Raw genomic sequence first — 24,165 nt, forward strand, 5'->3', positions numbered from 1 at the left:
AAACCTAAAAATTATTTGTTCCATAATAGTCTGTATGATTTTACATTAAATAAAACATAACTTCTCAGATCTCAAGATTCTAATTTGTGAGCTGAAATACCTTTTGTCTAGTTTCTCCAGCTTAGCTTTATAGCTCCTGATCCAGCAATTAACATCAAATAATTTTTGACATAATTTCTGTATTTGTGAGTTTGTGTGCGTGTAGGTGTGGAGAGAGAGAGAGAAAGAGGAAGGTAGGTGGGAAGGAGAGAGGGAAAGAGAAAAGAAGGGTGAAGGAAAGAGAGCGAGAAAGAGGAAGGGGGAGACAGAGAGAGAGAGAGAGAGAGAGAGAGAGAGATCAAAAAAAATTTTAAGATGCAGTATTTAAGAAATAAGGAAAATATTTTCCCATTAGGTCTGTTGAGTGTAGATTATATACCTAGGGTATCTACTGATGTGTTATTACTATATTTCTTGGGTGATTAGAGGATACTAAGAAGCAGATCATTTTTCTTTAGTAGGACAGATCAGGCGGGGTTATCAAAATGCAGGATTATTCCCAAACTACACTGCTCCACCCAGTGTACTGTATCCCAAACAGTTCTTACCTTACACATCTCAGCCAAGCCAGCTTTGTCCAGAACCAGGTCTTCCTTCATCTTTAAAACACCCCATACCCCTACCATCTCACACACTCACTAGATATATAACCCTTCAGGAAATAGAATCAAATTGATTTTCTAACTTCTCTGAATAGGATATACAATGAGATATAAATGGTCTATTTACCTTTTCTAAGGAAAACCTGCTCTTTAAAAACAAACAAAACAAAAACTAGACACTACTATACAGCAGTGCCTTAATTCAGGGGAACCGAGATGAGGATTTCAGCAGATCTTGCCTGTTCTTGGGTGGGGCAGCATTATTCTCTCCAAGGCCTACTGTTTTGGTACTTCCCAATTTTCCTATTTTCTCCTGTTTAATCTCCAATGTTTTTAGGAAAACAGATGGCCATTTTTATCATATTGATGTTATTCAGTGCTGTTTCGAGGGCCTTGTGATCTTATTTTTTGGCTGCCCTGAATGTATAATATCTCAAATAAATTAAAATCCACCCATATTTCACATTAAATATAATTTGTACTGCAATTACAAGGGTAGAGTGGCAATTGACTACTTGACGTAATGTTTTTTTCTTTTTTGTAGACATTTAATTATTCATTTCTATTTTGCAGCTTTCATTTTGTAGTTTGGAGCCAATACTTTTTTTTTTTTTCAGGTTTCAATCATTTTTGTAGATCTTTAAAAATCTCACAGCCCATTGGCACTGGACTCTAATGACTAATGGATAAAATGTCCTTGATAATACTAACTTAATAGAGGAGTATATTTTAAAATTCTTTTAAAAAATAGAACCATTTAGAATGTTTTGCCTTTTTAATAACTGTGTTTTCTTTTACAACAAGCTACCTTTCTGAATTTTCTATATCCTAAATCTCCAATTTTTGAAAAATTACTTCTTTACATATGATTCTCATCTTTATTTTCACATTTTGGTATTTGAGATCTAAAGTTACAGTCCCGTTTGAAGGCAATTTTTATAACTTGCTATTCAATGCTCATTCTCTGAAACATGATGTCCAGAGCACCTGCTGGATTGTCCCTTTCAAAAATTAGGGCTCTGCTTTTGGTTTTTAAAAAGATATTTCTCTGGAGAAAGACGCTTTCAACCCCTCGACTGTAGTAGTTCCTGCACAGACAGTGTGTGTGGGCAAACTTCCCCTTCATGTTTCTCAAGACAGTAATTTTTACATTTAAATCACAGTGCACCATGCTGCCCTCTTTTAAATGATGCATGAATGTAACTATGGGGTGCTCTGAAAAGAAATCCCAAAATTGAGATGCAAATTAGTCCTTCTTAAATAAGGGCAACTTTGGTTCACAGGGTTCAGAATTTCTCATATCTTTCAAGATTAGCAGAGTCTGCAAACTGTTCTTAGGTAAGTTGAGAAACTTCTCCCCCTTGGTTCTTGGTAAACCTCCATCTTTCAACTGACAGACACGAACTGCAGTGCTTTTTCTTCTCTATTGCGTCTCAGATTCTACTTGTTGTCATCTGGGCGAAACGTACTTCCACATTTTTTTAAATTAAATTTATTGGAGTGACATTGGTTAATAAAATTATATAGGTTTTAAGGGTACAATTCTATAATACATCATCTGTATATTGTATTGTGTGTTCACCACCAAAAGTTAAATTTTCTTCCGTCACCATATATTTGACCCCATCTACCCTTATCTACTACCTCCCTCGACCCCACTTCCCTCTGGTAACTACTAAATTGTTTCTGTGTCCATGAGTCTCTGTTTGCCTTGTTCATTTGTTGCTTTCAGATTTGTATCCCTCATATAAGAGAAATCGTATAGTTCTCAACTTTTTCTATCTGACTCATTTCACTTAGCACGATAATTTCAAGATTTATCCATGTTGTTGGAAATGGCAGTATTTCATCCCTTCTTATGGCTGAGTAATATTCCATTATAAATATATACCACATCTTCTTTATCCAGTCATCTATCGAAGGACACTTCTGTTGTTTCCATGTCTTGGCTACCGTGAATAAAGCTTCAGTGAACATGGGGGTGCATATATCTTTATGGATAAATGGTTTCAAATTTTGGGGATAAATACCCAGAAGAGGGATTTCTGGGTCATATGGTAATTCTATTCTTATTTTTTTGAGAAACTTCCATACAATTTTCCACAGCATCTGTACCAATTTACATTCCCACCAGCAGTGTATAAGGATTTCCTTTCCTTCACAACCTCTCCAACACTTATTACTTGTCTTGTTGATGACAGCCATTCTAGGTATGAAGTGGTATCTCATTGTGGTTTTGATTTGCATTTCTCTAATAGCTAGTGAAGTTGAGCATCTTTTCATATGTCTGTTGGCCATTTGTATGTCTTCTTGGGAGAGGTGTCAATTCAGGTCCTTTGCCCATTTTTTAATTTAAATTCTTTTTTTTTATTGTTGAGATATAAATTCTTTGCATATTTTGGATATTAGCTTCTTATCGGAAGGATTGTTTGCAAATATCTTATTTCATTCAGTTGGTTGCCTCTTTTTCTTGTTGATGGTTTCTTTTGCTACACAGAAGCTTTTTAGTTTGACATAGTCGCATTAGTTGGTTTGCTTTTTGTTGTTGTTTTGTTTTTGTTTTTGCTTTTGCTTTTACTTTCCTTGTCTTTGAGGTCAAAGTCATAAAATTCTCTCTAAATTCAAGGTCCATGAGTTTAGTATCTATGTTTTCTTCTATTCAGTTTGTTGTTTCTGGTCTTATATCTAGGTCTTTGACCCATTTTGACTCCATATTGTTTTATTCAGCAGACAATAAAAGCCTCAAACTAGGCTAGTTGTTCTTCAAGGAAGAAACATCTGTGTCAAAGAGGGTGAAGCATCATGTAAAAATAGTAAAGTTTCAGTGCTTGTGTTGAGAAAACACATATTTATATCATTAAACCTAAAAGCTTGTTTATTGGCACAGTGTTTTGTGGCCTGGTTAAATTATTGTCATTAATATCAGGATGGATTGAAATTATCTGAAGAGGATATTAAATAAAACAGTTTTTTTGTTTCTGTCTTAAAGTTCTAAAGGCAAACATGAATATTACTCTCACTGCCTTTTTCAAAAAATTTTATACCTTTAATGGGCCTTAGTTTTGAGACGTCTGTAGAGTCAGGTTTCTCTTATTTGGAAAACCTGAATGTAATATTGTAGAGCAAAGATCTGGTCTTGTTGTTCACCCTCAGAGGATGCCATGAAATTCACAACGACAAGAATGTTTTGGAATGCTGGTAAAAAGCAAAAACGGTGTGTCCTCCTCACACATTTAGAAAAATAAAGGTACGGAGGACGTGGTGTACTTCTTATTAAAGGCTTTGAAAAACACCCCACCTCAGTAAACATTCCTCAGGAGCCGAGGAAACACTTGGGTCAATGGCTTACCTCAGCTCTCTCAGTTCTGGTTTTAGTGAAGCGGACAATAGCACAGACACAATGTCAGCCTTGGAGAGCGAAGAGCCAAGGACACACAGACACACTCTTTAAACAAGCCTAGTATCCTGTTTCGGGTACTTTGTGTGGTCTTGCCATTTCAAGAAGTGTTTACAATTTGCTGAACACTCTTCCCCAAGCAATCAAGTCTTGGTGCTTTCTTCTGTCAATGAATGAGACACTTAACTTTCTCCTCTTTGGCCTTCAGAGCTCCTGATGGGGCTTCTTTGGTAGCTCCATATAGCCCATTCCAAGTCCAGCTGCCTTGGCACTAGTTAATTTCCTTCCCTTTTTAGTGTCACCCTCTGTGACAGTAACCAGAGAACCAAATATTTAGTTAATCATGAGATTACATATTGACGTGTTCTTTAGCTTCCTAAATGTTTCATCTCAAGTAACCACTGAGAGGAAAAGACTAAGAGAGTTCCCATGCAAGTGCTTGGTTTATTTACTAAACTTCAAAAAGGCTTTATTCAAGGGCTCTGTCGAAATTACTTATGCATGATACGTTTAAAAAAAAACTCCACTCTCAGCCTCGGGTTGCAAAAAGTACATTGTCCTTGATTGTATCTGCTTTAGCTTAGTTCTACTGTCTTCTAGAATAAGAAGAAGGATGTAGGCTAACTCTAAGCAGCTGTCATACTCTGAAGGAAGTCATGCAAAAACTGGAAAAGTGAAGAAATTATTTGTGGTTATATGAAGCATCATACAAAGATTCAGCCACACCGGAAATTGCTGAAAAGCAATAGCAGCAGTGGAAGGACCTTGAAAGTAACAATCCATGATGGAGATGCTAATTTGAAGAAAGTTGACAGAGTCCCTGAAAGGATAGCGGTAAACAAAAACCTATTTTTTTTTTTTTTTTTTTTTAAGGAAGAAGAATGTGAATGATGGAAATTTAACTTTGGATGGTAAACACACAATAAAATATACATATGGCATATTATTGAATTGTACACTTGAAACCTATATGATTTTATTAACTAATGTTACCCCCATCAATTTAATTTAAAAAAAATAAATTTTTAAAAGAATAAAACTGGCCAACCTACGCTGAAATATGTAGTATTTTGGAATTCTGGGCTACAGTATTTCTGCAAGAGGTCTAAGGTATAGTGGTAACTTTGCCTATAGAATATACAGATAATTCTGAAGATGGAAGTTCAGCTAGAAAACAAAATCATTTGGGTATAAACTAACATATATTCAGAGTTTTGAAGCAGATTGTAAATAATTGACAAAAAATCCTGCATGTGAAAATTTGAATTTGTTCTGTACATAGTTCCCAAAGGTGGTTCTTCGAAGCTCATAATTCCTTCAGAAAAATGCAGTGGGCTGATATCCTACAACTATGAGTGGGAGCTCATTGATTAAAGCCTACTTGGGCCCAGCAGTATTCTTCTTAGCAGGTCACATCTTCTGCTATTTATTTTCTGCCAGTTTTCTACTTTTTTCTTAGTTCTAAATAGTAATGTTATATCCTTAACCAATTCACTTGAAGGGTATATTTTTGTGTTTTCATATAATTTTCATTAATATATGATATTAAGAAGAAGCCATAGCAAGAAGTATAGTCGGTACTCTGACACTCAACTTGATTCTTTCATTTACTTTACCTGCCTGACTGACAGATACTTTTTAGCTTTTATGTTGAAGTTAAAATAAACAGAACATACAGACTGGTACACATACCATAAATGCACAAGTGGTTTTCATCAACTGAATATATCTGTATAACCACCATTCGGATCAAAAGCAGAATATTATCAACACCCTGAAAAGCCTCTCTTTGTGTCACCTTCTAGTCACTACTTCCCCTAAGGCTAATTATTATCCTAATTTCTAACAACGTGCTTTATAGTTTGTGAAAACTATATATCACGTGGAATATACTTATTTTTTATTGGTGTAGCTTCATTCCTCTAACATGATATTGGTGAAATTCATGCATATGCTTGCATATAGTTATGGAATATTCATTCTTATTTTATGGTAGTCTGTTATATGAATATATCATGATTTATTTATCCATTCTACTGTTAGTAGGCATTTGAGCAATTTCTAGTCTGGGACTATTACAAATAATGATGCCCTGAATGTTTATTTTGGTGAAGATATTATACATTTATATTAATCAAATAAATGCCTAGTAGTGAAATTATTAGACCACAGAGTACACTTCTATCCATTTTTGGTGATTATTACCAAAGAGTCCTCCAAAGTGATTGCATCAATTTGTGCTCCTGCCGTCAGAGTTTGAAAGCACCAGTTGTTCTATAATCTTGCCTGTTTGGTATAGTCAATCTTTTTGTTTTGTCTAGTGGATGTGTAATGCTCTCACCATGGTTTTATTTTGTAATTTCCCCGATTACTAACCAAATATTCATGTTTCTGGGGTATTCATATACCCATTTTTGGAATGTATCTATCTGTTTTAAAAATTGAGCTCACCATCCTTTTTTTCTAATTTGTAAGAGTTCTTTGTATATTTTGAGTATGGTTTTGTGAGATGGATAGATATTGATAGGATGCAAATCACATATATATCTGCCCTTTCACTCTCTTAATAGCCTTTGATAAACAAAAATTTCTGATTTTAATGTAATCCAATTTATCAATTGTTTCCTTTAAGACTGGTGGTTTATGAATCTTGTTTAAGAAAACTTCACCTGCCCCAAAGTAATAAAAATATTTTGTTTTCTTCTAGAAGCTTTAATGTTTATCCTTTCACATTTATCTCTATAATATACCTAGAATTGATCTTTGTGATGCAAGATAAGAGTAAGTTTTTTTTTTTTTTTTCATATATTCATATCCAGATGACTCAGCACCATTTACTGAGAGATGGTACATTGCCCTCTGCTTGGCAGGGTCACCTTTATCGAAACTATAGTATCTATATATGTATGTTCATTTTTGGACTCTAGTCTGTTCCATTGGTCTATTTGTCTATCATTACACTTTGTCCTTATTATTGTTGCTTTATACTAGTCTTAAGATCTGGTAAAGTAAATCCTGCAACTTTATTTTCTTTTCCAAGAATATTAGGGCTATTCTCAGCCCATTATATTTTAATATAAACTGCTATATCAATATCTGGATCCTCTGTGGATCTATTTCAATTGTTTGTTTGTTTGTTTTCCTGTCAGAATTATTCAATGGCTTATGATTACCTAGAGGGAAAGTCCAAGTTCTTTATCATAAAAATTTGTTTGGTTTCCATGATTACCAATGAGATAATCAAATATTCACAAGTTTCTTGGATATTCAGATATTCAGTTTTGTTAAATGCTTGTAAAAATATTTTGACCATATTTAAAATTGGTCTTTTCTGATTTTCAAGGGAGTTTCTTTTTTTTTTACCTCAGAAAATATGGATATTTGTCTTTACTGAGTTCTCTCTTCTCATTACCTACCAACCTTCATTTCTCCATGTGTAGTGCAGTAACATCAAACTGCTTACAGTAAAACAATGCACATTATTTTGGTTATTTTGCTCCCTCTACCTGGAATACCCATCCCAGTTCTTCTTAATTTGACCAACTCCTACTCATTGGGCAAAATTTAGTTTAGGCCGGATTTCTTTTCAGAATTTCTTTCTGAGCCCCTACCTTTAGAGTAGCTTCTATGTCACTACATTTATCTCTATCTTGGAACTTAACCTTACTGTATCGAAGTTACCTTTTTATATGTCTGCCCTATTTTATGTGTGTGTGTGTTCTTTTTTCATATCTATGCACCATTAGCTTGCACAATATTTGACTCATTAAGTATTCAAGTTACTCAACTTTGATGGCAATCTTCAATCTAGACAGTTCTTGCCCAGGGACAGCTGCTTAACAACTTGAAGTCTTATTTGTATATTCATTGTAGCTGTTTTCATGTTTAATACTAATTTTTGTATCCAAAACAATTGAGTGGGATGATACCCCATAATAACGCATGAGACTGTGGTGCTAAAGGATTCTGATTTTCTAAAGAAGCTTAGGCTACAAGTCCAAGTGGAGATTTCTCACCTCAAGACACTTGGCAACTTCCTCTTTTTGGCCTTAGGGTTTATGGTCTGACTCTTCTTATATCCACATAGGGTAATCTAATAATTCCAGCTGCCTCTCTCAAGAAGCCTGGGCTATAAATTCTTGGAGAGAATTAGAGCTCAGTTGCCTCAGATTATTATACCTCTTTAAGGGATTGCCAAGCAGGAGAATTCTTCAACTAACATATAATTACTAATGGAAATGAAATGAATAACTTAACCTCCTCTTATGCATTCAAACAATACCCAATGTGTTTAAGTGATCCTCTAAAAGCTCCTTTATGTAAATAATTTATATAATCTTTCATCAGCCCCAGTGGACTGGATTGAAATCCTACATAGGTAAGAACAAACTGTTTCTGATGACTTTGACATCTCTGAGTTATAATGTCACTTTTTCTCTGTGGTTACACTTCTCAGCATAAGTGATGTTGACCCTGTGTGTATGCATTGGGGTGGGGAATCAAGTAGGAATAGATTGTTCTGCCAACCAGAAGCAGTTGTTTCTTGTAGTTGAACTGGATTTTCCCAAAGAAGTGTTTCATTGAGGTGTTTGCTTCAAAATGACTCTGTTCTGCTGCAGTGAGGAGACTTCCAGTTAAAACATTTAATTAGTTCCCAATTTAGATGGCCAGAATGATCAGTCAGCCTGTGTTTTGGAACCTGAGTTTGTACATTCCTTGGGATTGGTGAGTCTTGCCCAGCGGATGTGGTCAACTGTGAATAGTTCGTATGCAATTCACATCACAGAAGAGATTTTCTTCCAGTCCTTTGAGAGACAGCTAGAAAGGGATCAGAAAAAAATGGGCGATATAGAGACAACACCATCTCCTCTTTAATCCTCCTACAGAAACATATAGTAAAAGTGTCTCCAGTCCTAGAAATTGTAGAAGCTAGGAAGAATATATGGCACTAAATTGAGCAGGAATCTGATTGAAACTGATTAGACTGTTTTTACTCACTTTCACGGTAATCATGACCTGGGCAGTGGCTTTAGACACCCTGTGTATTAAGTAAATGTTTTTTAGCTAATAAAAATAAGTGTTATCCTAGAGTTAGTGTGTGTGTGTGTGTGTGTGTGTGTGTGTGAATATGTGTTGTGTGTCTGAAAAAAATTCAGTTCTTCAGTCAAATTAACCTTCCTGTTTATTTCTGTGTTATAAATCTAACCTCTTTTTTCTGTCTATACCACATGATCAGAAGCTCTTACCCAAATTCAGTACAATAGTATGTTAACCTAATGAGTTTATAATTCTTTGCTGAGAAAATGGCTTCAGCTTTTCTAAGTTGCTTCTAATCAAGAGGCTCATGAGAAGATGGATACTTTTTGATAATTTCTAGCCCATCTTTCTTTCCCTTCACAGAACTCCAATCTAATTGATCATTTCCCTAACTCTAGCATTTAATGTTTTAGAAATAGCAAATAGCATAGATTCCTGTATTGTCCATGACATTTCATACTACTCTGCTTTTGATTCTGTTCTTTATTACCCAGAATGCCCTTGCCCTTCAGCTGTGTGTCAACAATTCAAATATGACTTCTTTCAGGAAATCACCTCTGAGCCCTCCAGTTGGACTAAGGGCCTTACCTCTGAGTTTCCTTCTGCTATCATCATTAACATAGTGCCTGCATCGGGAGTTCTCCATGTGAGTGAATGCTTAATATTCGTAACCTATGTTGAATTATCTTCAGTGTGTATTTGTCTATTAGACTATGAACCTATTGAGATCAAGGACTATGTTTATGTTATTCATATTTCTTTCCCTGAAGTTTAGCCAAAAGCCTGGATGGAATATGGAGAGTGCTCAGTAATTGTTTAACAGATGGGAAACATTTTTATGCTTTGAAAACAACTAGAACTGGACCTCTGCCAGAGGGCAACACAACTTTGAAGTATTTTCTCATGTAAAATTCCCCAAGATGTTGAAGCCAAGAGCTCACAGATAAACATGTTGCCATGTATCACGTACTCTGTCTTCCAGCCTCAGGTTATTCAGCTGGTGAAAAGGATTTTTGCTGGTAGACACAGCAGCTCTTAGAACTCCAGGAGACTCAACATGATCTTATAAAACATGTATAAAGAAGGCTTTCATAAAGAATAATTTATAGAAAGAAGTTTTGCTAATGTCAAAGATTTGTGGAAGATAATAGAATAGAAATAAAAGGTAAATCAAGGCTACTCATCAGTGACTCATTGGATAGAATCATAACAGTACACCAATTGAAACTCTCTATTTTCTTTTCACATTTCATTGTTTTTAATATAGGCAACTGAGCCAAAGCAGGGAAGATAAAAACCCATATGTAGGCTAAATGGCTAAATAATACATAATTGCTTTGATACATATGTTTATTCATTCAGAGCTTATTCTTGTAAAATAAACTTTGTGAGCTTTGTAGTTGGCAATGAATGCTTAAGTTGAATGTAAAGGATAACATTTTTGGAAAAATTTTTGAGATATTTTAGTCTCTTTCAGAAATTAATATGAATAAAAACAAGAATGCTTTATCTAGGGGAACCTAATGCCACTGAAAGTATATATATATATTTAAATGACCTGAAAATTTGTTTCTTTGTTCTTAATCATTCTTCAAAAGAGTAAGAATTTTGTTCCCTTAGATTCTAAAATGTAATATTCTACTTAACTGTCAAATAATCTGAAAAGCACTGGAACCTAGAACCCATAGAAAATAAGCATGGAAATGGGTATTAAAAATCAAAAGCAGGATAGTCTAAAACAAAGCATAACACGAGCACTTCTGAAGAATAAGCCCCGTGGGAAAACTAAGAGACAAATGAGAGACTGCTAAGGTCACCCTTACAATGATGGTGTCTAATAGGAGATGACCAAATATATGATCTCATAAGGTTTTTGATATCTTGGGTTTCTAGGTTATTATAACGGGTTATAATTATTCTGAAGAAGGCAATCTTACTGTTATTTTTACTTGCATGGGAAGCACTACATTCATAGGCTAGGAATATCTTTGCAGAAGCTTGAAAGTAGGTACATCAAATACTCAATATGCTTGGAAAGAAGGATCTCTGAGTTTCAGTCGGTACAAGTTTTGGTGAGCCTGTTAATTCACACAATTACAACACAAATCCCAGGTTTCAACTTGTGCTTCAGTAAATTCATAGTCACATCATACCTGTTAATGTGCGTGAGCTGAAAAATGAGCCAAATAGAATATAAATTGGGCTGATCGTCAATCTTGAATTGTTTTCTTAGATTTATTGCAGATTCACGCAAACATTCTGCCTAACATTTAAACATATGAAATTGAAGTAGTGACAGTAATATTGGCCATCTGGTTTGAGAGATTGCTATAATTTCTGAAAATTTCTCTAAAAAGTATTATTTATATACACAATGTAAATAGAATGAAAATAAAAGGGTCGCCTTCACTCATTTTGGTAACTGTTGTAAATGACACATTTAAATTTTTTCTCCAGGCAATTATAATTTAATGATATAGAACACTACACAGTATCACTGCATTTAGAAAGTATATTTTACATCTCTGTGCTTTAAATATTACCCTCTTGGATTGTTGCCTCTCCACTCTACTCTTGGCCCTGAAGATTTGAAAAGAATACTTCTTGTATAATTTCACATACACCTTCCACTCTCCCACCTTATAGGCAGTACTGGCAAAATCAAAATTTTTTTGCCTGTAAGAGAGAGAGTGAGTTCTCCCCACGTAAACGAACTGAGAGCTCTGGCACATTCTTTAACTTCCCTGAAAGGGTACCAAAAAGATGAGCAGATGAGGCATTTTCTACCAATTTTGCTTAATTGTGAGGACTATTTTTGATTTTTCAACAGTACCTCCTCAGGCTTCTACCTTCATTTTGTTCAAATTCATTCATTTTGTTCAAATTAAGCCATTCTACAGCCTGTTGCCAACCATGTTGATTAGCCTTCATGAGTTTAAATTTTTTGCCTTAATAGCCCTTTAGAATCTTAAAAGTTATTGAGAAGCCCAAAGAGCTTTTGTTTATGTGGGTTATATCTATTGCTATTATATCTATTGATATCAGACATTAAAACTAAGAAATGAAAAACATGTTCTCAATTGATTCATTTAAAATAACCATAAAAATCTATTACATACAAATAACATATCTTTATGAAAAATATATCTCCCAAACTACAAATTTAGTAAGAAAGGTGACATTGTTTTACACTGTAGCAAATTTCTGTATTTATACATATGTATTTTTTAAATTATATGTTATGGCTTCTTTCTGAATATAAAAAGGACTTTTGTACACATTTGTTATTCATTTATATGTTTTACATTTTTGTTTTTGTTGACCAGTGTCTTGTTATAACTAAATTCATAAAGTTAAAAAAAAGTACTCATTTTTTATAGTAAAAATTCAGCTTGTTAACATGCTTGATCAGTTTCTGTGTTCATCATTTGATGTTGCCTTGACAAGCCTCCTGAGTTCTCATTCTAGAAACGTCTGAAAGCATTGGCTGCTTGAATTTTCTACCCAGCGTTCACATTGCTAGAATTTTCACAGATCCAGTCACCAAGATCTTAAACTTGAGTTTGAACTTGATGATGGATTTTTAAATTTTCTTTCTAAGATATTTTGTATGTTATTGTTTTGTCCTTGGATTAAAATGTTTGCATTTACAACAAACAAACCAAAATATCGAAAACAAAAAACAAACAAGAGTATAAAAGAGTCTATACAGAAAATCTATTCTCACAAAAATATGTAGTTGGAAAAGGGAGGGGTATTTTAATAGCTTTTCAGATAGTCGTGAATATTCTTTTCCAATACTCTATGAAAAATCAACAAGTGGTAATTTCTTAAAAGTTAGTTACTGTGTAGAACCTTAAGCCATATCAATGAACTTTCATACTCTTACTTTAAAATCTACTGGTCCATCCTGTATTTTGACTGTATCTTTTATTGTGCAGAATCACACATATATCCTTTTGGACATATTATTAGTTTACTGAGTTATGCAGACCTTACAAATGTTGACACATCTCATTATATACATATATATACACACATATAAATATATATATATTTAATATATATACACATATATATAACACATACACACATATAAAATATATATTTTATAATATATAAAATATTGTTATATATTAAAATATGCATTTCACATTTATCAGCACCAAGTTCATCAAAAGTATTAATGAATGAGGAAGCCGTCACACTCAAAGTGACATAGTTAAGTTTACTAAAGTCCCAATTTTCACTTTTACTCTTATTTTATCATGTATCAAAACCTGAAGTAATAGAATCTCTTCAATTTAGTTTTGAGGAAATGGCTGACAAATACCCAAGTGTGAATAACTATAGTTTGTCTCAGTAATTTTTTAAATGGAAATCATGTTCTATGAAAAAAAGCAGTTCAGCTCTAACTCAGAAAAATCACAAAGTGCTCTTCTTCAAGACAACCATCATATGTTAGCAGAAGTGCTTCATGCATACTTCCATTGTATCACACATATTATTAAATATATATGTATATATACACTTAAAGACTGAGATTTAATAACGTTAATATTTTTACTGTTTTATCAAAACTGTTTTTAAGTAAAACTGCAAGTGCATGAGCCAGGATGTAATCACTACAGATATAGTTTGAGGCCACTTACCCTTGAGTTATGCTAAAGCACAAGAGGTTTTAAACCTGTTGCTTTTGCACCATGGGTATGTCAACACAGTGTAAAAAGCAAATCCCACCAATAATGTAATGGAGATATTTTTACATTGCAGACCCCCTTCACAGGGTCTCCAGAAGCTTAGGGGTCTGGGAACCACATTTTGAGAACCGATGCCTAAAGTTATCTTTTGGTGTGACTTTATATTTTTTTTTACTTTTTCTTTCACTGGCTTTTGAGCAATATAGCTATTCAGAGGACATTTCAGTCATTTTTTTCTAGATGCCAAAATTACACTGGTTACTATTGACATATGACTTGAAATCGGCATTGTTCATCTGTATGGTTGATTAAAAAAATCTAGGTGCAAGCCGCTTTGATATGACCCTGAAGTCTCTACCTACTTTTTAAATTTCCACTGGAATTACTTCTTTTCCAGATCTATCAGACACCCAGTGTAAGAATGCTGTCCTCACCTGCGCCTGTCTCTCTCTCTGCTATTCCAGTCACCCACCAGAAGGTCAGGATTCCTGGAGTACTGACATCTGCATGAATATTGCTTGTGTTTGGACACAGATTTGTTCTGACTTCCCCACACATTCTGGGGCCAGCCCTAAAGATAAATTGATTTTTATGAGCTTAACCCCACTGCATCTCAATTTATTTTCTTCCTCACTGGTCTGCTCACATGAGTTAATAACCTACCAGTCATATTTTTTGTTACATCTTCATTATCATCATCTCCAACATCACCACCTTTCTCAACTTTACTAGCAGTTATAAGAAGAACCTTCAGTGAATCTCCTGATAATTACACTGAAATGACTGCATAAATCTATAAAAATCAAACACACTCCTCTGTTGCTTCTCAGTAAGCACTAATCCCACTTTTTGTACTCTCCTTTCTGTTATTATATATCACAGAGTTTGGAAAAATCATCCTGACTCGAGTGCAGAGAAAGTAGAAGGGGCAGACTAGAGTCAGTGAGACCAGTTATGAGACTATTCAAGGAATCTAGGTAGAGATTAGTGGCCAAAACTAGGGAAGGCATTGGTATTATACACAGAGGGAAAGACTAAAAAAACACTTAAGAGGTAGAATAAGTAGGACCTGACTGAGTGGGTGTGTGGGTTATAGCGGAGGCAATATTTTTCTCTCATGGTTTAGACTATTGATGGATTAATTATGCAGTTCCATTGAGGAAATTTTCAAGAAATGGAGATAATCAGACTTTTGGGAGTAAATGATGAGTTCAGGATCAAGGTATCTGTAGGATATCCAAGAGCAGTTAGATAATTGGAGATATGTACTTTGTATTCTAGATGAAAACTGGACTGGAACTACATAGTTGAAGTCATCAGTATATAGGTCATCTAGAAGTATCAGATTGTCCAGAGAGATAATATACAATAGTCCTTCCTCCCTTATCCATGAGGGATTCTTTCCAAGACCCCCAGTGGATGGCTGAAACCATGGATAATACCAAACCTTATGTATACTGTGTTTTTTCCTATGCATACATACCTATGGTAAAATTTAATTCATAAATTAGTAAAGTAAGAGATTAACAAAAATCACTAATAATAAAATAGAACAATTATAATGATATACTGTAATAAAAGTTATGTGAATGTGGTCTCTAAAAGTATCTTATTGTACTGTACTTACCCTTCTTTTTTATGATGATGGTATGAGAAACAATACCTATGTGATGAGATGAAGTGAGGTGGATGATGTAGACACTGTGATGTAGTGTTAGCCTACTCTTGGCCTTCTAATAATATGTCAGAAGGAAGATCATTGAACCATTGTCATGTTATCATTTCCACCCACAAATTTAATGTCTTTCCACCTTAACTAAGAATTTACCAGACACTGTGGCCATTACTTTGCAGTTTGAGATACAATAACAAAACTAGCACCATTTTTTTCTCCTTCTTCACAATTTCATGGATGAGAGATTCATTATTACCATAGATTTCAGCAACGTCAGCATACAATTTTGTTTTTTCCTTAGTAGTTGAGAACGTTCACCTTTCTACTTAAAGGAAGTACTTTACAGTTTGTCTTCGGCATATCTGAATTGCCAGCATCACTACTCTTTCACTTTGGGGCCATTATTAAGTAAAATAAGGATTACTTGAACACAAGCACTGTGTTACCACCACAGTTGATCTGATAATCAAGAGGCCTATGGAGTAACTTTCAGGTGGAGAGTGATAATCTGGACAAAGGGATGCTTCACATCCTGGGTGGGATTGAGATTTCATCACATTATTCAGAATGGCACACAATTTAAAACTTACAAATTATTTATTTCTAGAATTTTCATTTGATATTTTCAGACTATGGTGGACCATGGGTAACTGAAACTGCAGAAAAAGGAGCCACAGATAAGGGGGAACTACTGTAGATGGAAAAGATGAGGGAGCCTAGAAATGAACATAGAAGAACTTCAATTTTAATGGACATTCAGAAACATTAAGGCCACGAGGAGACTTAATTAACATAATGTTTTCCTATAAATATTATTGGTAAATCGCTAAGCATTACTTAATCTTTATCAAACTTTTTGAAAGACTTCGAGGAAAAAAGAAAACTCCGAAAATTAAAATGAGGTATTGCAATATTACAGGATTCTTGCGACCTAAACTGATGTATATCCTGAAACTATTTCAGTATTTTAGGCTTTTATCAGAAAAAGAACATCTTGTTTAGAATTGAGATTAGACAGGAAAAGAATAAAGAGAGAACTATAGAGTTTATGGCACAAAGGGGCCAAAAGAGGGAATAATAATTAGCCTGGAGAGAAGGCAAGTTATTTCACACTCTGCTATGAAACAGCTAGATGAGACTGGTTGATGAGCCATCATGTAGAGCTGGCTTGCTCTAGGGCTTCCTGGGTTCCTCCTACCTCCAGAGTGCATGGGATGCACACAGTGGTTTGGCAGAAGCTGAGCAAACTGGGAATCCCTTAGCAACAGTATTTGTAACATCCTAAAAGAGTGCTTCTTCTGTCTTTAGCCTCAACATTTTTTGACTTATTCTAGATACTGGGACTACTGAGGGAAGACTTTTTGATAAACCTCATCTACTACTTCCTAAACTTCAGTAGACTACTAATATGACCTGTCTTTATAGACAAATAATTAGGCTACACCAGTCTTTAGTGAAAAACAAACAAAAAATCTCATAATGTTTATAATAATGGGATTGGCCTAGCCAGAATAGTGATATCATAGTAGTGATGGTTCTCATTCAAGCGTTCCCAGGTGCTGGGCCTTGGGGCAAATACATTATGCACATTTTCTCATTAAATCCTTACAACCTTATATATAATCTTTGTTTCTAAAAAAATAAATGGTCCTCAATTTACATGTTCCAATATATTTACTTCTAATGTCACTTACCTTTACATGTATATTTTGGAGTAATTAATAAATATTGAGTTACCTAGACTTTAATTTGATTGGTTGCTTGTACAATTGCTAATATATGTCAAAGCTTATTTTAGTTTATGATTGATGATCAAAGGAGATAACTTTCCCTTTAGTATAGTTTAGGAAAATAGTATTCTTCTAACCTATTTGAACCCATCCCCAAACTTTATATTTTTTAAAGATTTGTGCTATGGCATTAAGGTGTTCTGAGTTTGCATATTTTGTAGACACTCATGATTCTATAAAGAAAAATCATTAGGGAATGACCAAATCAATATTCTTATAATGGAAATCTCAGATTACATTTCCTTAGTATTTGCAAGTTTTAGAGTCTATTGATGAGGGGGTTGGTACCTAGAAGAAAACCATTGATCTTTTGTTTGATTGCATGAATTTGTCAAATTCAGAGAAGTTCATTAAGAATTATTAGTTATATTGATAAATTACATTGGTTTCTATTTTTAAAAATTATAAAGAAACTATAAGCCTCATGACCTGTTTTGTATCCTTTTATAAATTACTTTGAAAAAAAAAGATTAACAACAATATTGCAAGACCAAAGTTAACAAGAGTGAACCTGACTAGGATGCATTCAGTCTGTGTGCTCCTGATGTTTTTCATAGGCCAGGCTTCATGATTTATCTCAGATCCTATCCTGTCTTCCAATATCTGAGAGGAAAGGACAGAATAAAATTAGGTTACTCTCTACAGTGAGGGCAGTATACCAATATACCTTCAGACCAATATGCCAGTATACCTTAAGAGTTGAGGATATCTCCATTAAAAAAAAAAAAATGGCATCTGTGACACCAGTTTCTCTTTGATCTCCTTCTCTTCTCTAACTATGTCATCTTAGGCTCTTATTTGTTGGCTATTTTTCATTATTCACCTGAATAATATTTGTGCTCTCAACCCTTGCTTATTCTCCTGAGCAATATTCTCCATAGCTATAGCTTCAAGGACCACATACTGATAACCTCCAAATCTCTATGACATTTCTCATCTTCAGGTCATGTATGCAAGTTGCCTTTTGGACATCCCAACTGGATGATTTTTAACTCAAACTCAGTATGTTCCAAAGTGGACTCCTCACTGTCTCTTCATATCTTCATAATTGTCCTTTCCCCACTCTTTTTAGTTAAGTGCTCCAAAGTCACCTCACAAGAGAGATGGTATCTGTTACAATGCTTTTGCCTGTAAGTAATGGAAAACCTGACTCAACTACCTCCAACTCTAAGGAATGTATTATGTCATGTAATAGTAAGTCTAAAGTTATGGCACTTCATGGATATTCAATTCACTGTCACAATATCATCAAGAAGGACCTAGGCATTTCAGCTTTTCCTGTGGTTGGCCTTGACTTATATACCTCTTCTGTAGACTAATTGTGAGTTGACTTCAGCAGTTTCACAACCTCAAGAAAATATCCTTGGACAGAAAAAGAATGTTCCTCTTCATTGTGACTCTTCTTAAGATTAAGACACATATTTTCCACAGGGCTGAGTGCCTACTTCCTGCTTCCAGCATGGGAGGTGAAGTCTAGAAAAAGAAAGAATGAATTTGTTGTCTTTGTCTCAGTTTTAATCTTATTAAGCCATAATTTATGATTAGAGTACCTGGTAGTAGATGTCCTCCTACCATAAACAATTAGAAAACTGGATAAAACAAGTACCAACAGAAATTGGACAATAGGCAGCCAGAACTGTAATATACACAGAAACAAATGAGGTGAGCCCAGCAAATGTCTTTGTATTCTACCTGAAGGCACTTACCTGATCATGATCCACAGAGCAGGAATCCAAAGAGAGCACTTCAATTTTACTGAGTTGAGGAGATGGAGACTGGATTTTAGGTAGGTATTTAGCTGGAATTTTCAGTGCGGATCGCCAGTAAGAAGAATGCTATGCAGAGAAAGACCTCCTCATTTCTGATTGGGGTCTCTTGAGTCTGTTGTTGAATACTAAACTGTGTATGCATAGGATAAAATTCCACAAAATTGGACAGAAATAACCAGATAAAGGGAGAGCTGTACAATTCTTAGAGCTCATACATAATTTATGAGTGGGATAAAAGATAGTTCATCTTTACTTCTCTGAAGCAGGCATAACACGTTGATCTAATCAGGCCATAAAGAGCCATGTGCTATACAGCCACAGAGGGTCAGTTCTAAGGGCTGAACACTGTGTTGTAAGCTCTTGAAAATGACAAACCCCCACTGTATTTGTGTTTCTCTGGCCACCAGACCTGATCTTTCCTCTCCCATTTTGAGCATAAATGGGGAAAAGCGAAGATGGCAAGTTGAGCTGAGTTTCATGATTAACTCTGGACTTTCTCAAAAGATCCAGCAAAGAGCAAGTTGATGCAGCTTTGTTTGCACTTAAATCTACATGACGTACCTTTTCAAGGTTCCCTAATTCTCACCCATGCTGAGAGCCACATGCAAGGTCATCCAGCTGGTGAGAATAAACAACCATTCAGGGCTTTTGGCTTTCTGTGCATGTGAGTCACGGAGGGGTGCTTGTTAGAGTGTTATGAAGATAAATACATGGCAGCTCTCTAAAGCTTGTTTCAGGAAATCTAACAGGAGCGAACAGGTAGCCATTGTTCAGAGCCTGTAGTGTTATGAAACTGGAGTAGGAAACGCATGCTTAGGAAAGACTAAACTTTTGATGGATCAAAAATTGAAAATGGTTGTAATTAAACTGAAATTAAACCAGTGGTGATAGAAGTTTTTGTTTTGTTTTTTTCCTTTTTTTTTTTTTTTTGGAGGGAGTATGTAAAAAGATACAGTGACATGAAAACAAGAAAATACAGTTTAAGATCAAGGTTTTGCCAACTTCAGTTGTATTGGGAATAATTATAAGAAAACAAAGCACTGGAGCAAACCTGATCTTGGAAAAGACCTGACCATATCCACAAGAGAAAAAAAATTACCAAAGCCCTTTGGCTAGAAGTGAATCTATAACTCTATTCCTGCATGGTAATGGCCACCTTGATGATACAATGTAGTACCTAGAATTACTAAATGCTAGTCTGCCAAGGAACCCAAAAATAGCATCTTTCTGTGATAGTTCTCTCATGCCTTCAACCTTTTTGGATTCTGCACATCTATGAAAGCACTTGAGAAATAACTTAAATCTAGTACTCGCTTTACATGCAAGTAAAAGAAGCCCTGCCCTTGGCTCTGCACTTGAAGCCCTGCATATTCCAAACACAAGATAATAAAATTTAGTAAAGAAACTGGGTGCCCTTACTATGACTCCAGTAATTAGCACTGACACAACACAGCTTGTAACCCTACATATCTGTGCTTGTGACTAACCCGTCCGGGCTTCAGGGAAATGCTTGTGTCTGTCTTGTGCCCTGTGTCCTAGAAAAAGTGATTGTATCTGGGTCATTGTGGCTGTTAAGAGAAACTGCTTTGAAGTGGAGGCAGGATTGGAACAGCAAAAGCCCTTAGGAGAAAATATATTAAGTAGTTTATCGAATCCCTCCTTTCAGGTAATGTGAATGTATATTCATTCCTTCATAGCAAAGTATTATTTCCCAATAGTGCTGAACAACCATTTTTCTGGTTATTCTTCATGTTCTAATTTATGGTTCCAGAGATACAAGCTAATGTGGTATTCACAACAGTTGCATATGGTAACTAAGGAACATTTTGCAATATTAAAAAGGTTCATATTGCTCTTAAATTTCTATATCTGTTTTATTAGTCATCCAAATATCATTGGGCCATCAACAGAACACCCGGACATGCTTAATAAAAAATTAATCATTTTTCTTTCATAATTTGCCAACTTTCAGATATATAAAACCATACATTGGTACATATTTCCAATTTTGTCATTATGACAATTATATATGTCGAGGTAAGAGAATAAGACATATATTTAGTTTGTTTTATAACTTAAATATTAAGCTATATGGTATGTTGGTCTCCAATTTCATTCTTAACTTGAGCCCTTACTTCCATGCCTGTCTGACCACACTTGACCCAGCACTAACCAGGTGACCACAGTTAGGTGACCTAGCTTACTAGTACTGACATTTCAACAAGGAATGGAAGTGATGTCCTCTTCACCTGCAAATATTTTACTATTACTCAGAAAATATTGTTACACCCCTTAGGCTCTGGTGACGTGGTTTCCTTTCTAAAGAAGATTTTCTTTTCCTGGAAAAATCAGTCATTTTTGTGTTCTGCCTCTTACAAAGTTTCGTCACTGACATTTTCAAGCCATAATTTGCAATACAGAACATGTGCAGAATAAATTCTGGTCCTGTGTAGAGAAAGATTTAGGGAAATCCTCACTTTTCAAAGGTCACTCCTTACTATCCACAGCACTTTGTAATAACTTCACCCCTCATTTAACAGGACTCTAGAAATACTATTTTATGAATTGTATGTAGGAATAATAAAATAGAATGTCAGATTGGTCTGTTTGCATGTATACACATGCCATACACAAATATATATATATATATATATATATAATATATATGTTTATAATGAATTTATCTCTGTAAACAACCTAAGATACTGAGAGAGGAGGGAAGTAACAAAAAATATTAAGTCCACATTAGGAACTGAAGTAGTGCCCAGGAAAACTTTTTCTATATTACTAAGAGCCATTTGTTAAGGCGCATTGCCCAGAGTAGAGAAAATACAGTGGCTTGTCCTCAAGAACAAATTACAGAGATGAGACCCCACCCTGAGGGACAGTTTAATAGCTAGAATGGATAGTATGCCCCCTGCTCTTTTTTTTTTTTTTCACTAATGAAACAATCAAATCTTTGAATGGGTCATCCAAGAGCATGTGTCTCCACTAACAAAAGACTTACCTGAGATTCCAGGTTGCAGGGTGAGAGCCTCTACTCTTCCTTTTCCTACGAGTCCAGAACTATTTGGAATTGTTCTGCTGCTTGATTTTATTTTTAATTATTTCTTAAGTAGTTTTTGGACAGAAACTTATAGCTTTTCTTCTGAAGTAAAATTAAGGAATCTTGAATAGCTCTTTGAAACCAAGCTCAATAAACCTTGCCCTTAAAACCATAACTTTGAGGATTCTTTTATACACTGCTGCTTGGACTGCAAATTGCTATAGCCACTATGGAAGACAGTATGGAGATTCCTTAAAACACTAAGAATTGATCTACCATATGATTCAGCAATCTCTCTACTGGGTATTTACCCCAAAGACTTGAAAAACCATATCCAAAAAGATATTTGCACACCGATGTTCATAGCTTTATTCGCAGTGGCCAGGACATGGAAGCAACTGAAGTGTCCTACAATAGATGATTGGATAAAGAAGCTGTGGTACACATATACAATGGAATATTATTCAGCCATAAGAAGAGATGAAATACTGCCTTTTGCAGCAACATGGATGGACCTCGAGATAATCATGCTAAGCGAAATAAGTCAGATAGAAAAAGTTGAAAATCACATGATATCACTTTATATGTGGGATATAAACCTAAAAGTGACAAACGAACAGGAAAAACAAACAAACAGAGACTCATGGACATGGACAATAGACTAGTGCTTACCAGAGGGCAGGGGGGAGGAGAGAGGTGAAAGGTAGATGGAGTAAAAGGGGTCAAATATGTGGTGACAGAAAGAAATATAACTATGGGAGGTGAACACACAATGTAAATATATATATATGCCTTACTGTTAAAATGTACAGCTGAAATTTACTGGATTTCATTAACCAATGTTGCCATAAAAAAATTAATTAAAAAAAAACCCATAACTGAGATTATCACTACTAAAGATTCTGTGTTTATTCCTAACATATTTCAGAAATAAGATAAATCACTCAAATGATGATATCTAAATTTAAAGAGAAAATATAACATTTGGCTTCAAATATATGTGTTTTTTTTTCCTAAAAGTGTTGTGTTAAACACAGTAAGTCACTAAAGTAATGAAGCCTGGTTTCTGATGGACTTAGTAGCATTAGATTGACTCGTAACACACAAAATTTTTAAAATGTGGTTTAAAATTAATTGAACTTTGAGAGAAAACTGGCAGAAATTGACATCATTGGTAGATAATTATAGACACCCTCCCTTAAATGTCTGTAAACCAGACTACTCATTTCCATGATGCCATCGTCTGTGTAAGAGGGAATGTCATCAGTTCTGCTTTATTGTTTTTTTCCATTTCTTTTCTTTTTTTTAATTTAAAAAATTTCTTTAGATTAAAATCCTACTGTAGAATTCTCAAAGTGAAAATGATCTTTAAAAGAAGAGTTGAGAAAAGATTTGGAAAAAGTCTGTGTATATAAAATTAAAAGGGTCTGTGGTTCTTCTCACCCTATGGTCCTTCAGTCTAAGCAGTCAGTCCCGGAGGCTGTCTCATTAGCCAGCTGAGCACCTCTTTCCCTTATTCAGGACATTTGGATGACTCATGCACTCCCTGAGGGAATTCATATGCTGATGTAAGCCTCAGGGTGAGCACAACCCATAAACCCTACTATGGGGTTTCCATCACCCAAATGGGAGGTTAATTATTATTGACATAAACTACTACATTCCACACCTTCAATTTATTTCAGCAGATGTTCATGGAGTGCCGCCTCTGTGCCAGGATTGTGTGGACTGAAGATACAGCATTGGGTCCAACACAGGTTACACCTTAGAAGGGCTTATGATTTAATACAGGAGTTGACAAACTACAGCCCACAGGCCAAATCTGGCTTACAACCTGTTTGGGTGAATAAAGATTTACTGGAACTCAGCCAGGCTCATTCTTCTGTACTGTCAACAGCTGCTTTTGTGCAGCCACACAGGGTTGAATAGTTGCAGCAGAGACCATATGGCCCACAAAGCCTAAATACTCATTGAAAATTATCTATGAAAAAGGTTGCCAATCTCCGATTTAGTAAAACATCAACATTTCTTTAAAATAATGCATTTTTCCATGAGATTTCCATATGCCAAAGTAACAGATATATCAAGAGCAATGTAATTATTTTCCTTA

At 35.0% G+C, this 24,165-nt stretch overlaps 1 protein-coding gene across 4 annotated transcripts in view; it reads left to right on the plus strand.

Annotated features, from left to right (window-relative positions):
- The window catches only part of LOC107502318, a 211,604-nt gene that overhangs the window by 147,522 nt on the left and 39,917 nt on the right, over positions 1 to 24,165 (plus strand). Inside the window, exons 6-7 of one of the 4 annotated variants that reach the window (XM_036221784.1) lie at positions 9,623 to 9,721; positions 14,173 to 15,257. The exons of the other annotated variants lie outside the window; for them this stretch is intronic. Of the exons in view, the coding sequence (XP_036077677.1) occupies positions 9,623 to 9,721; positions 14,173 to 14,286 (213 nt within the window). The 3' untranslated portion in view covers positions 14,287 to 15,257. Of the gene's footprint in view, positions 1 to 9,622; positions 9,722 to 14,172; positions 15,258 to 24,165 lie in introns of those variants that run through there. 4 annotated transcript variants of the gene reach the window in all.

The sequence above is a fragment of the Rousettus aegyptiacus genome, unplaced genomic scaffold (assembly GCF_014176215.1).
Source record: "Rousettus aegyptiacus isolate mRouAeg1 unplaced genomic scaffold, mRouAeg1.p scaffold_m13_p_1, whole genome shotgun sequence".
NCBI classification, from domain to species: Eukaryota; Metazoa; Chordata; class Mammalia; order Chiroptera; family Pteropodidae; genus Rousettus; species Rousettus aegyptiacus.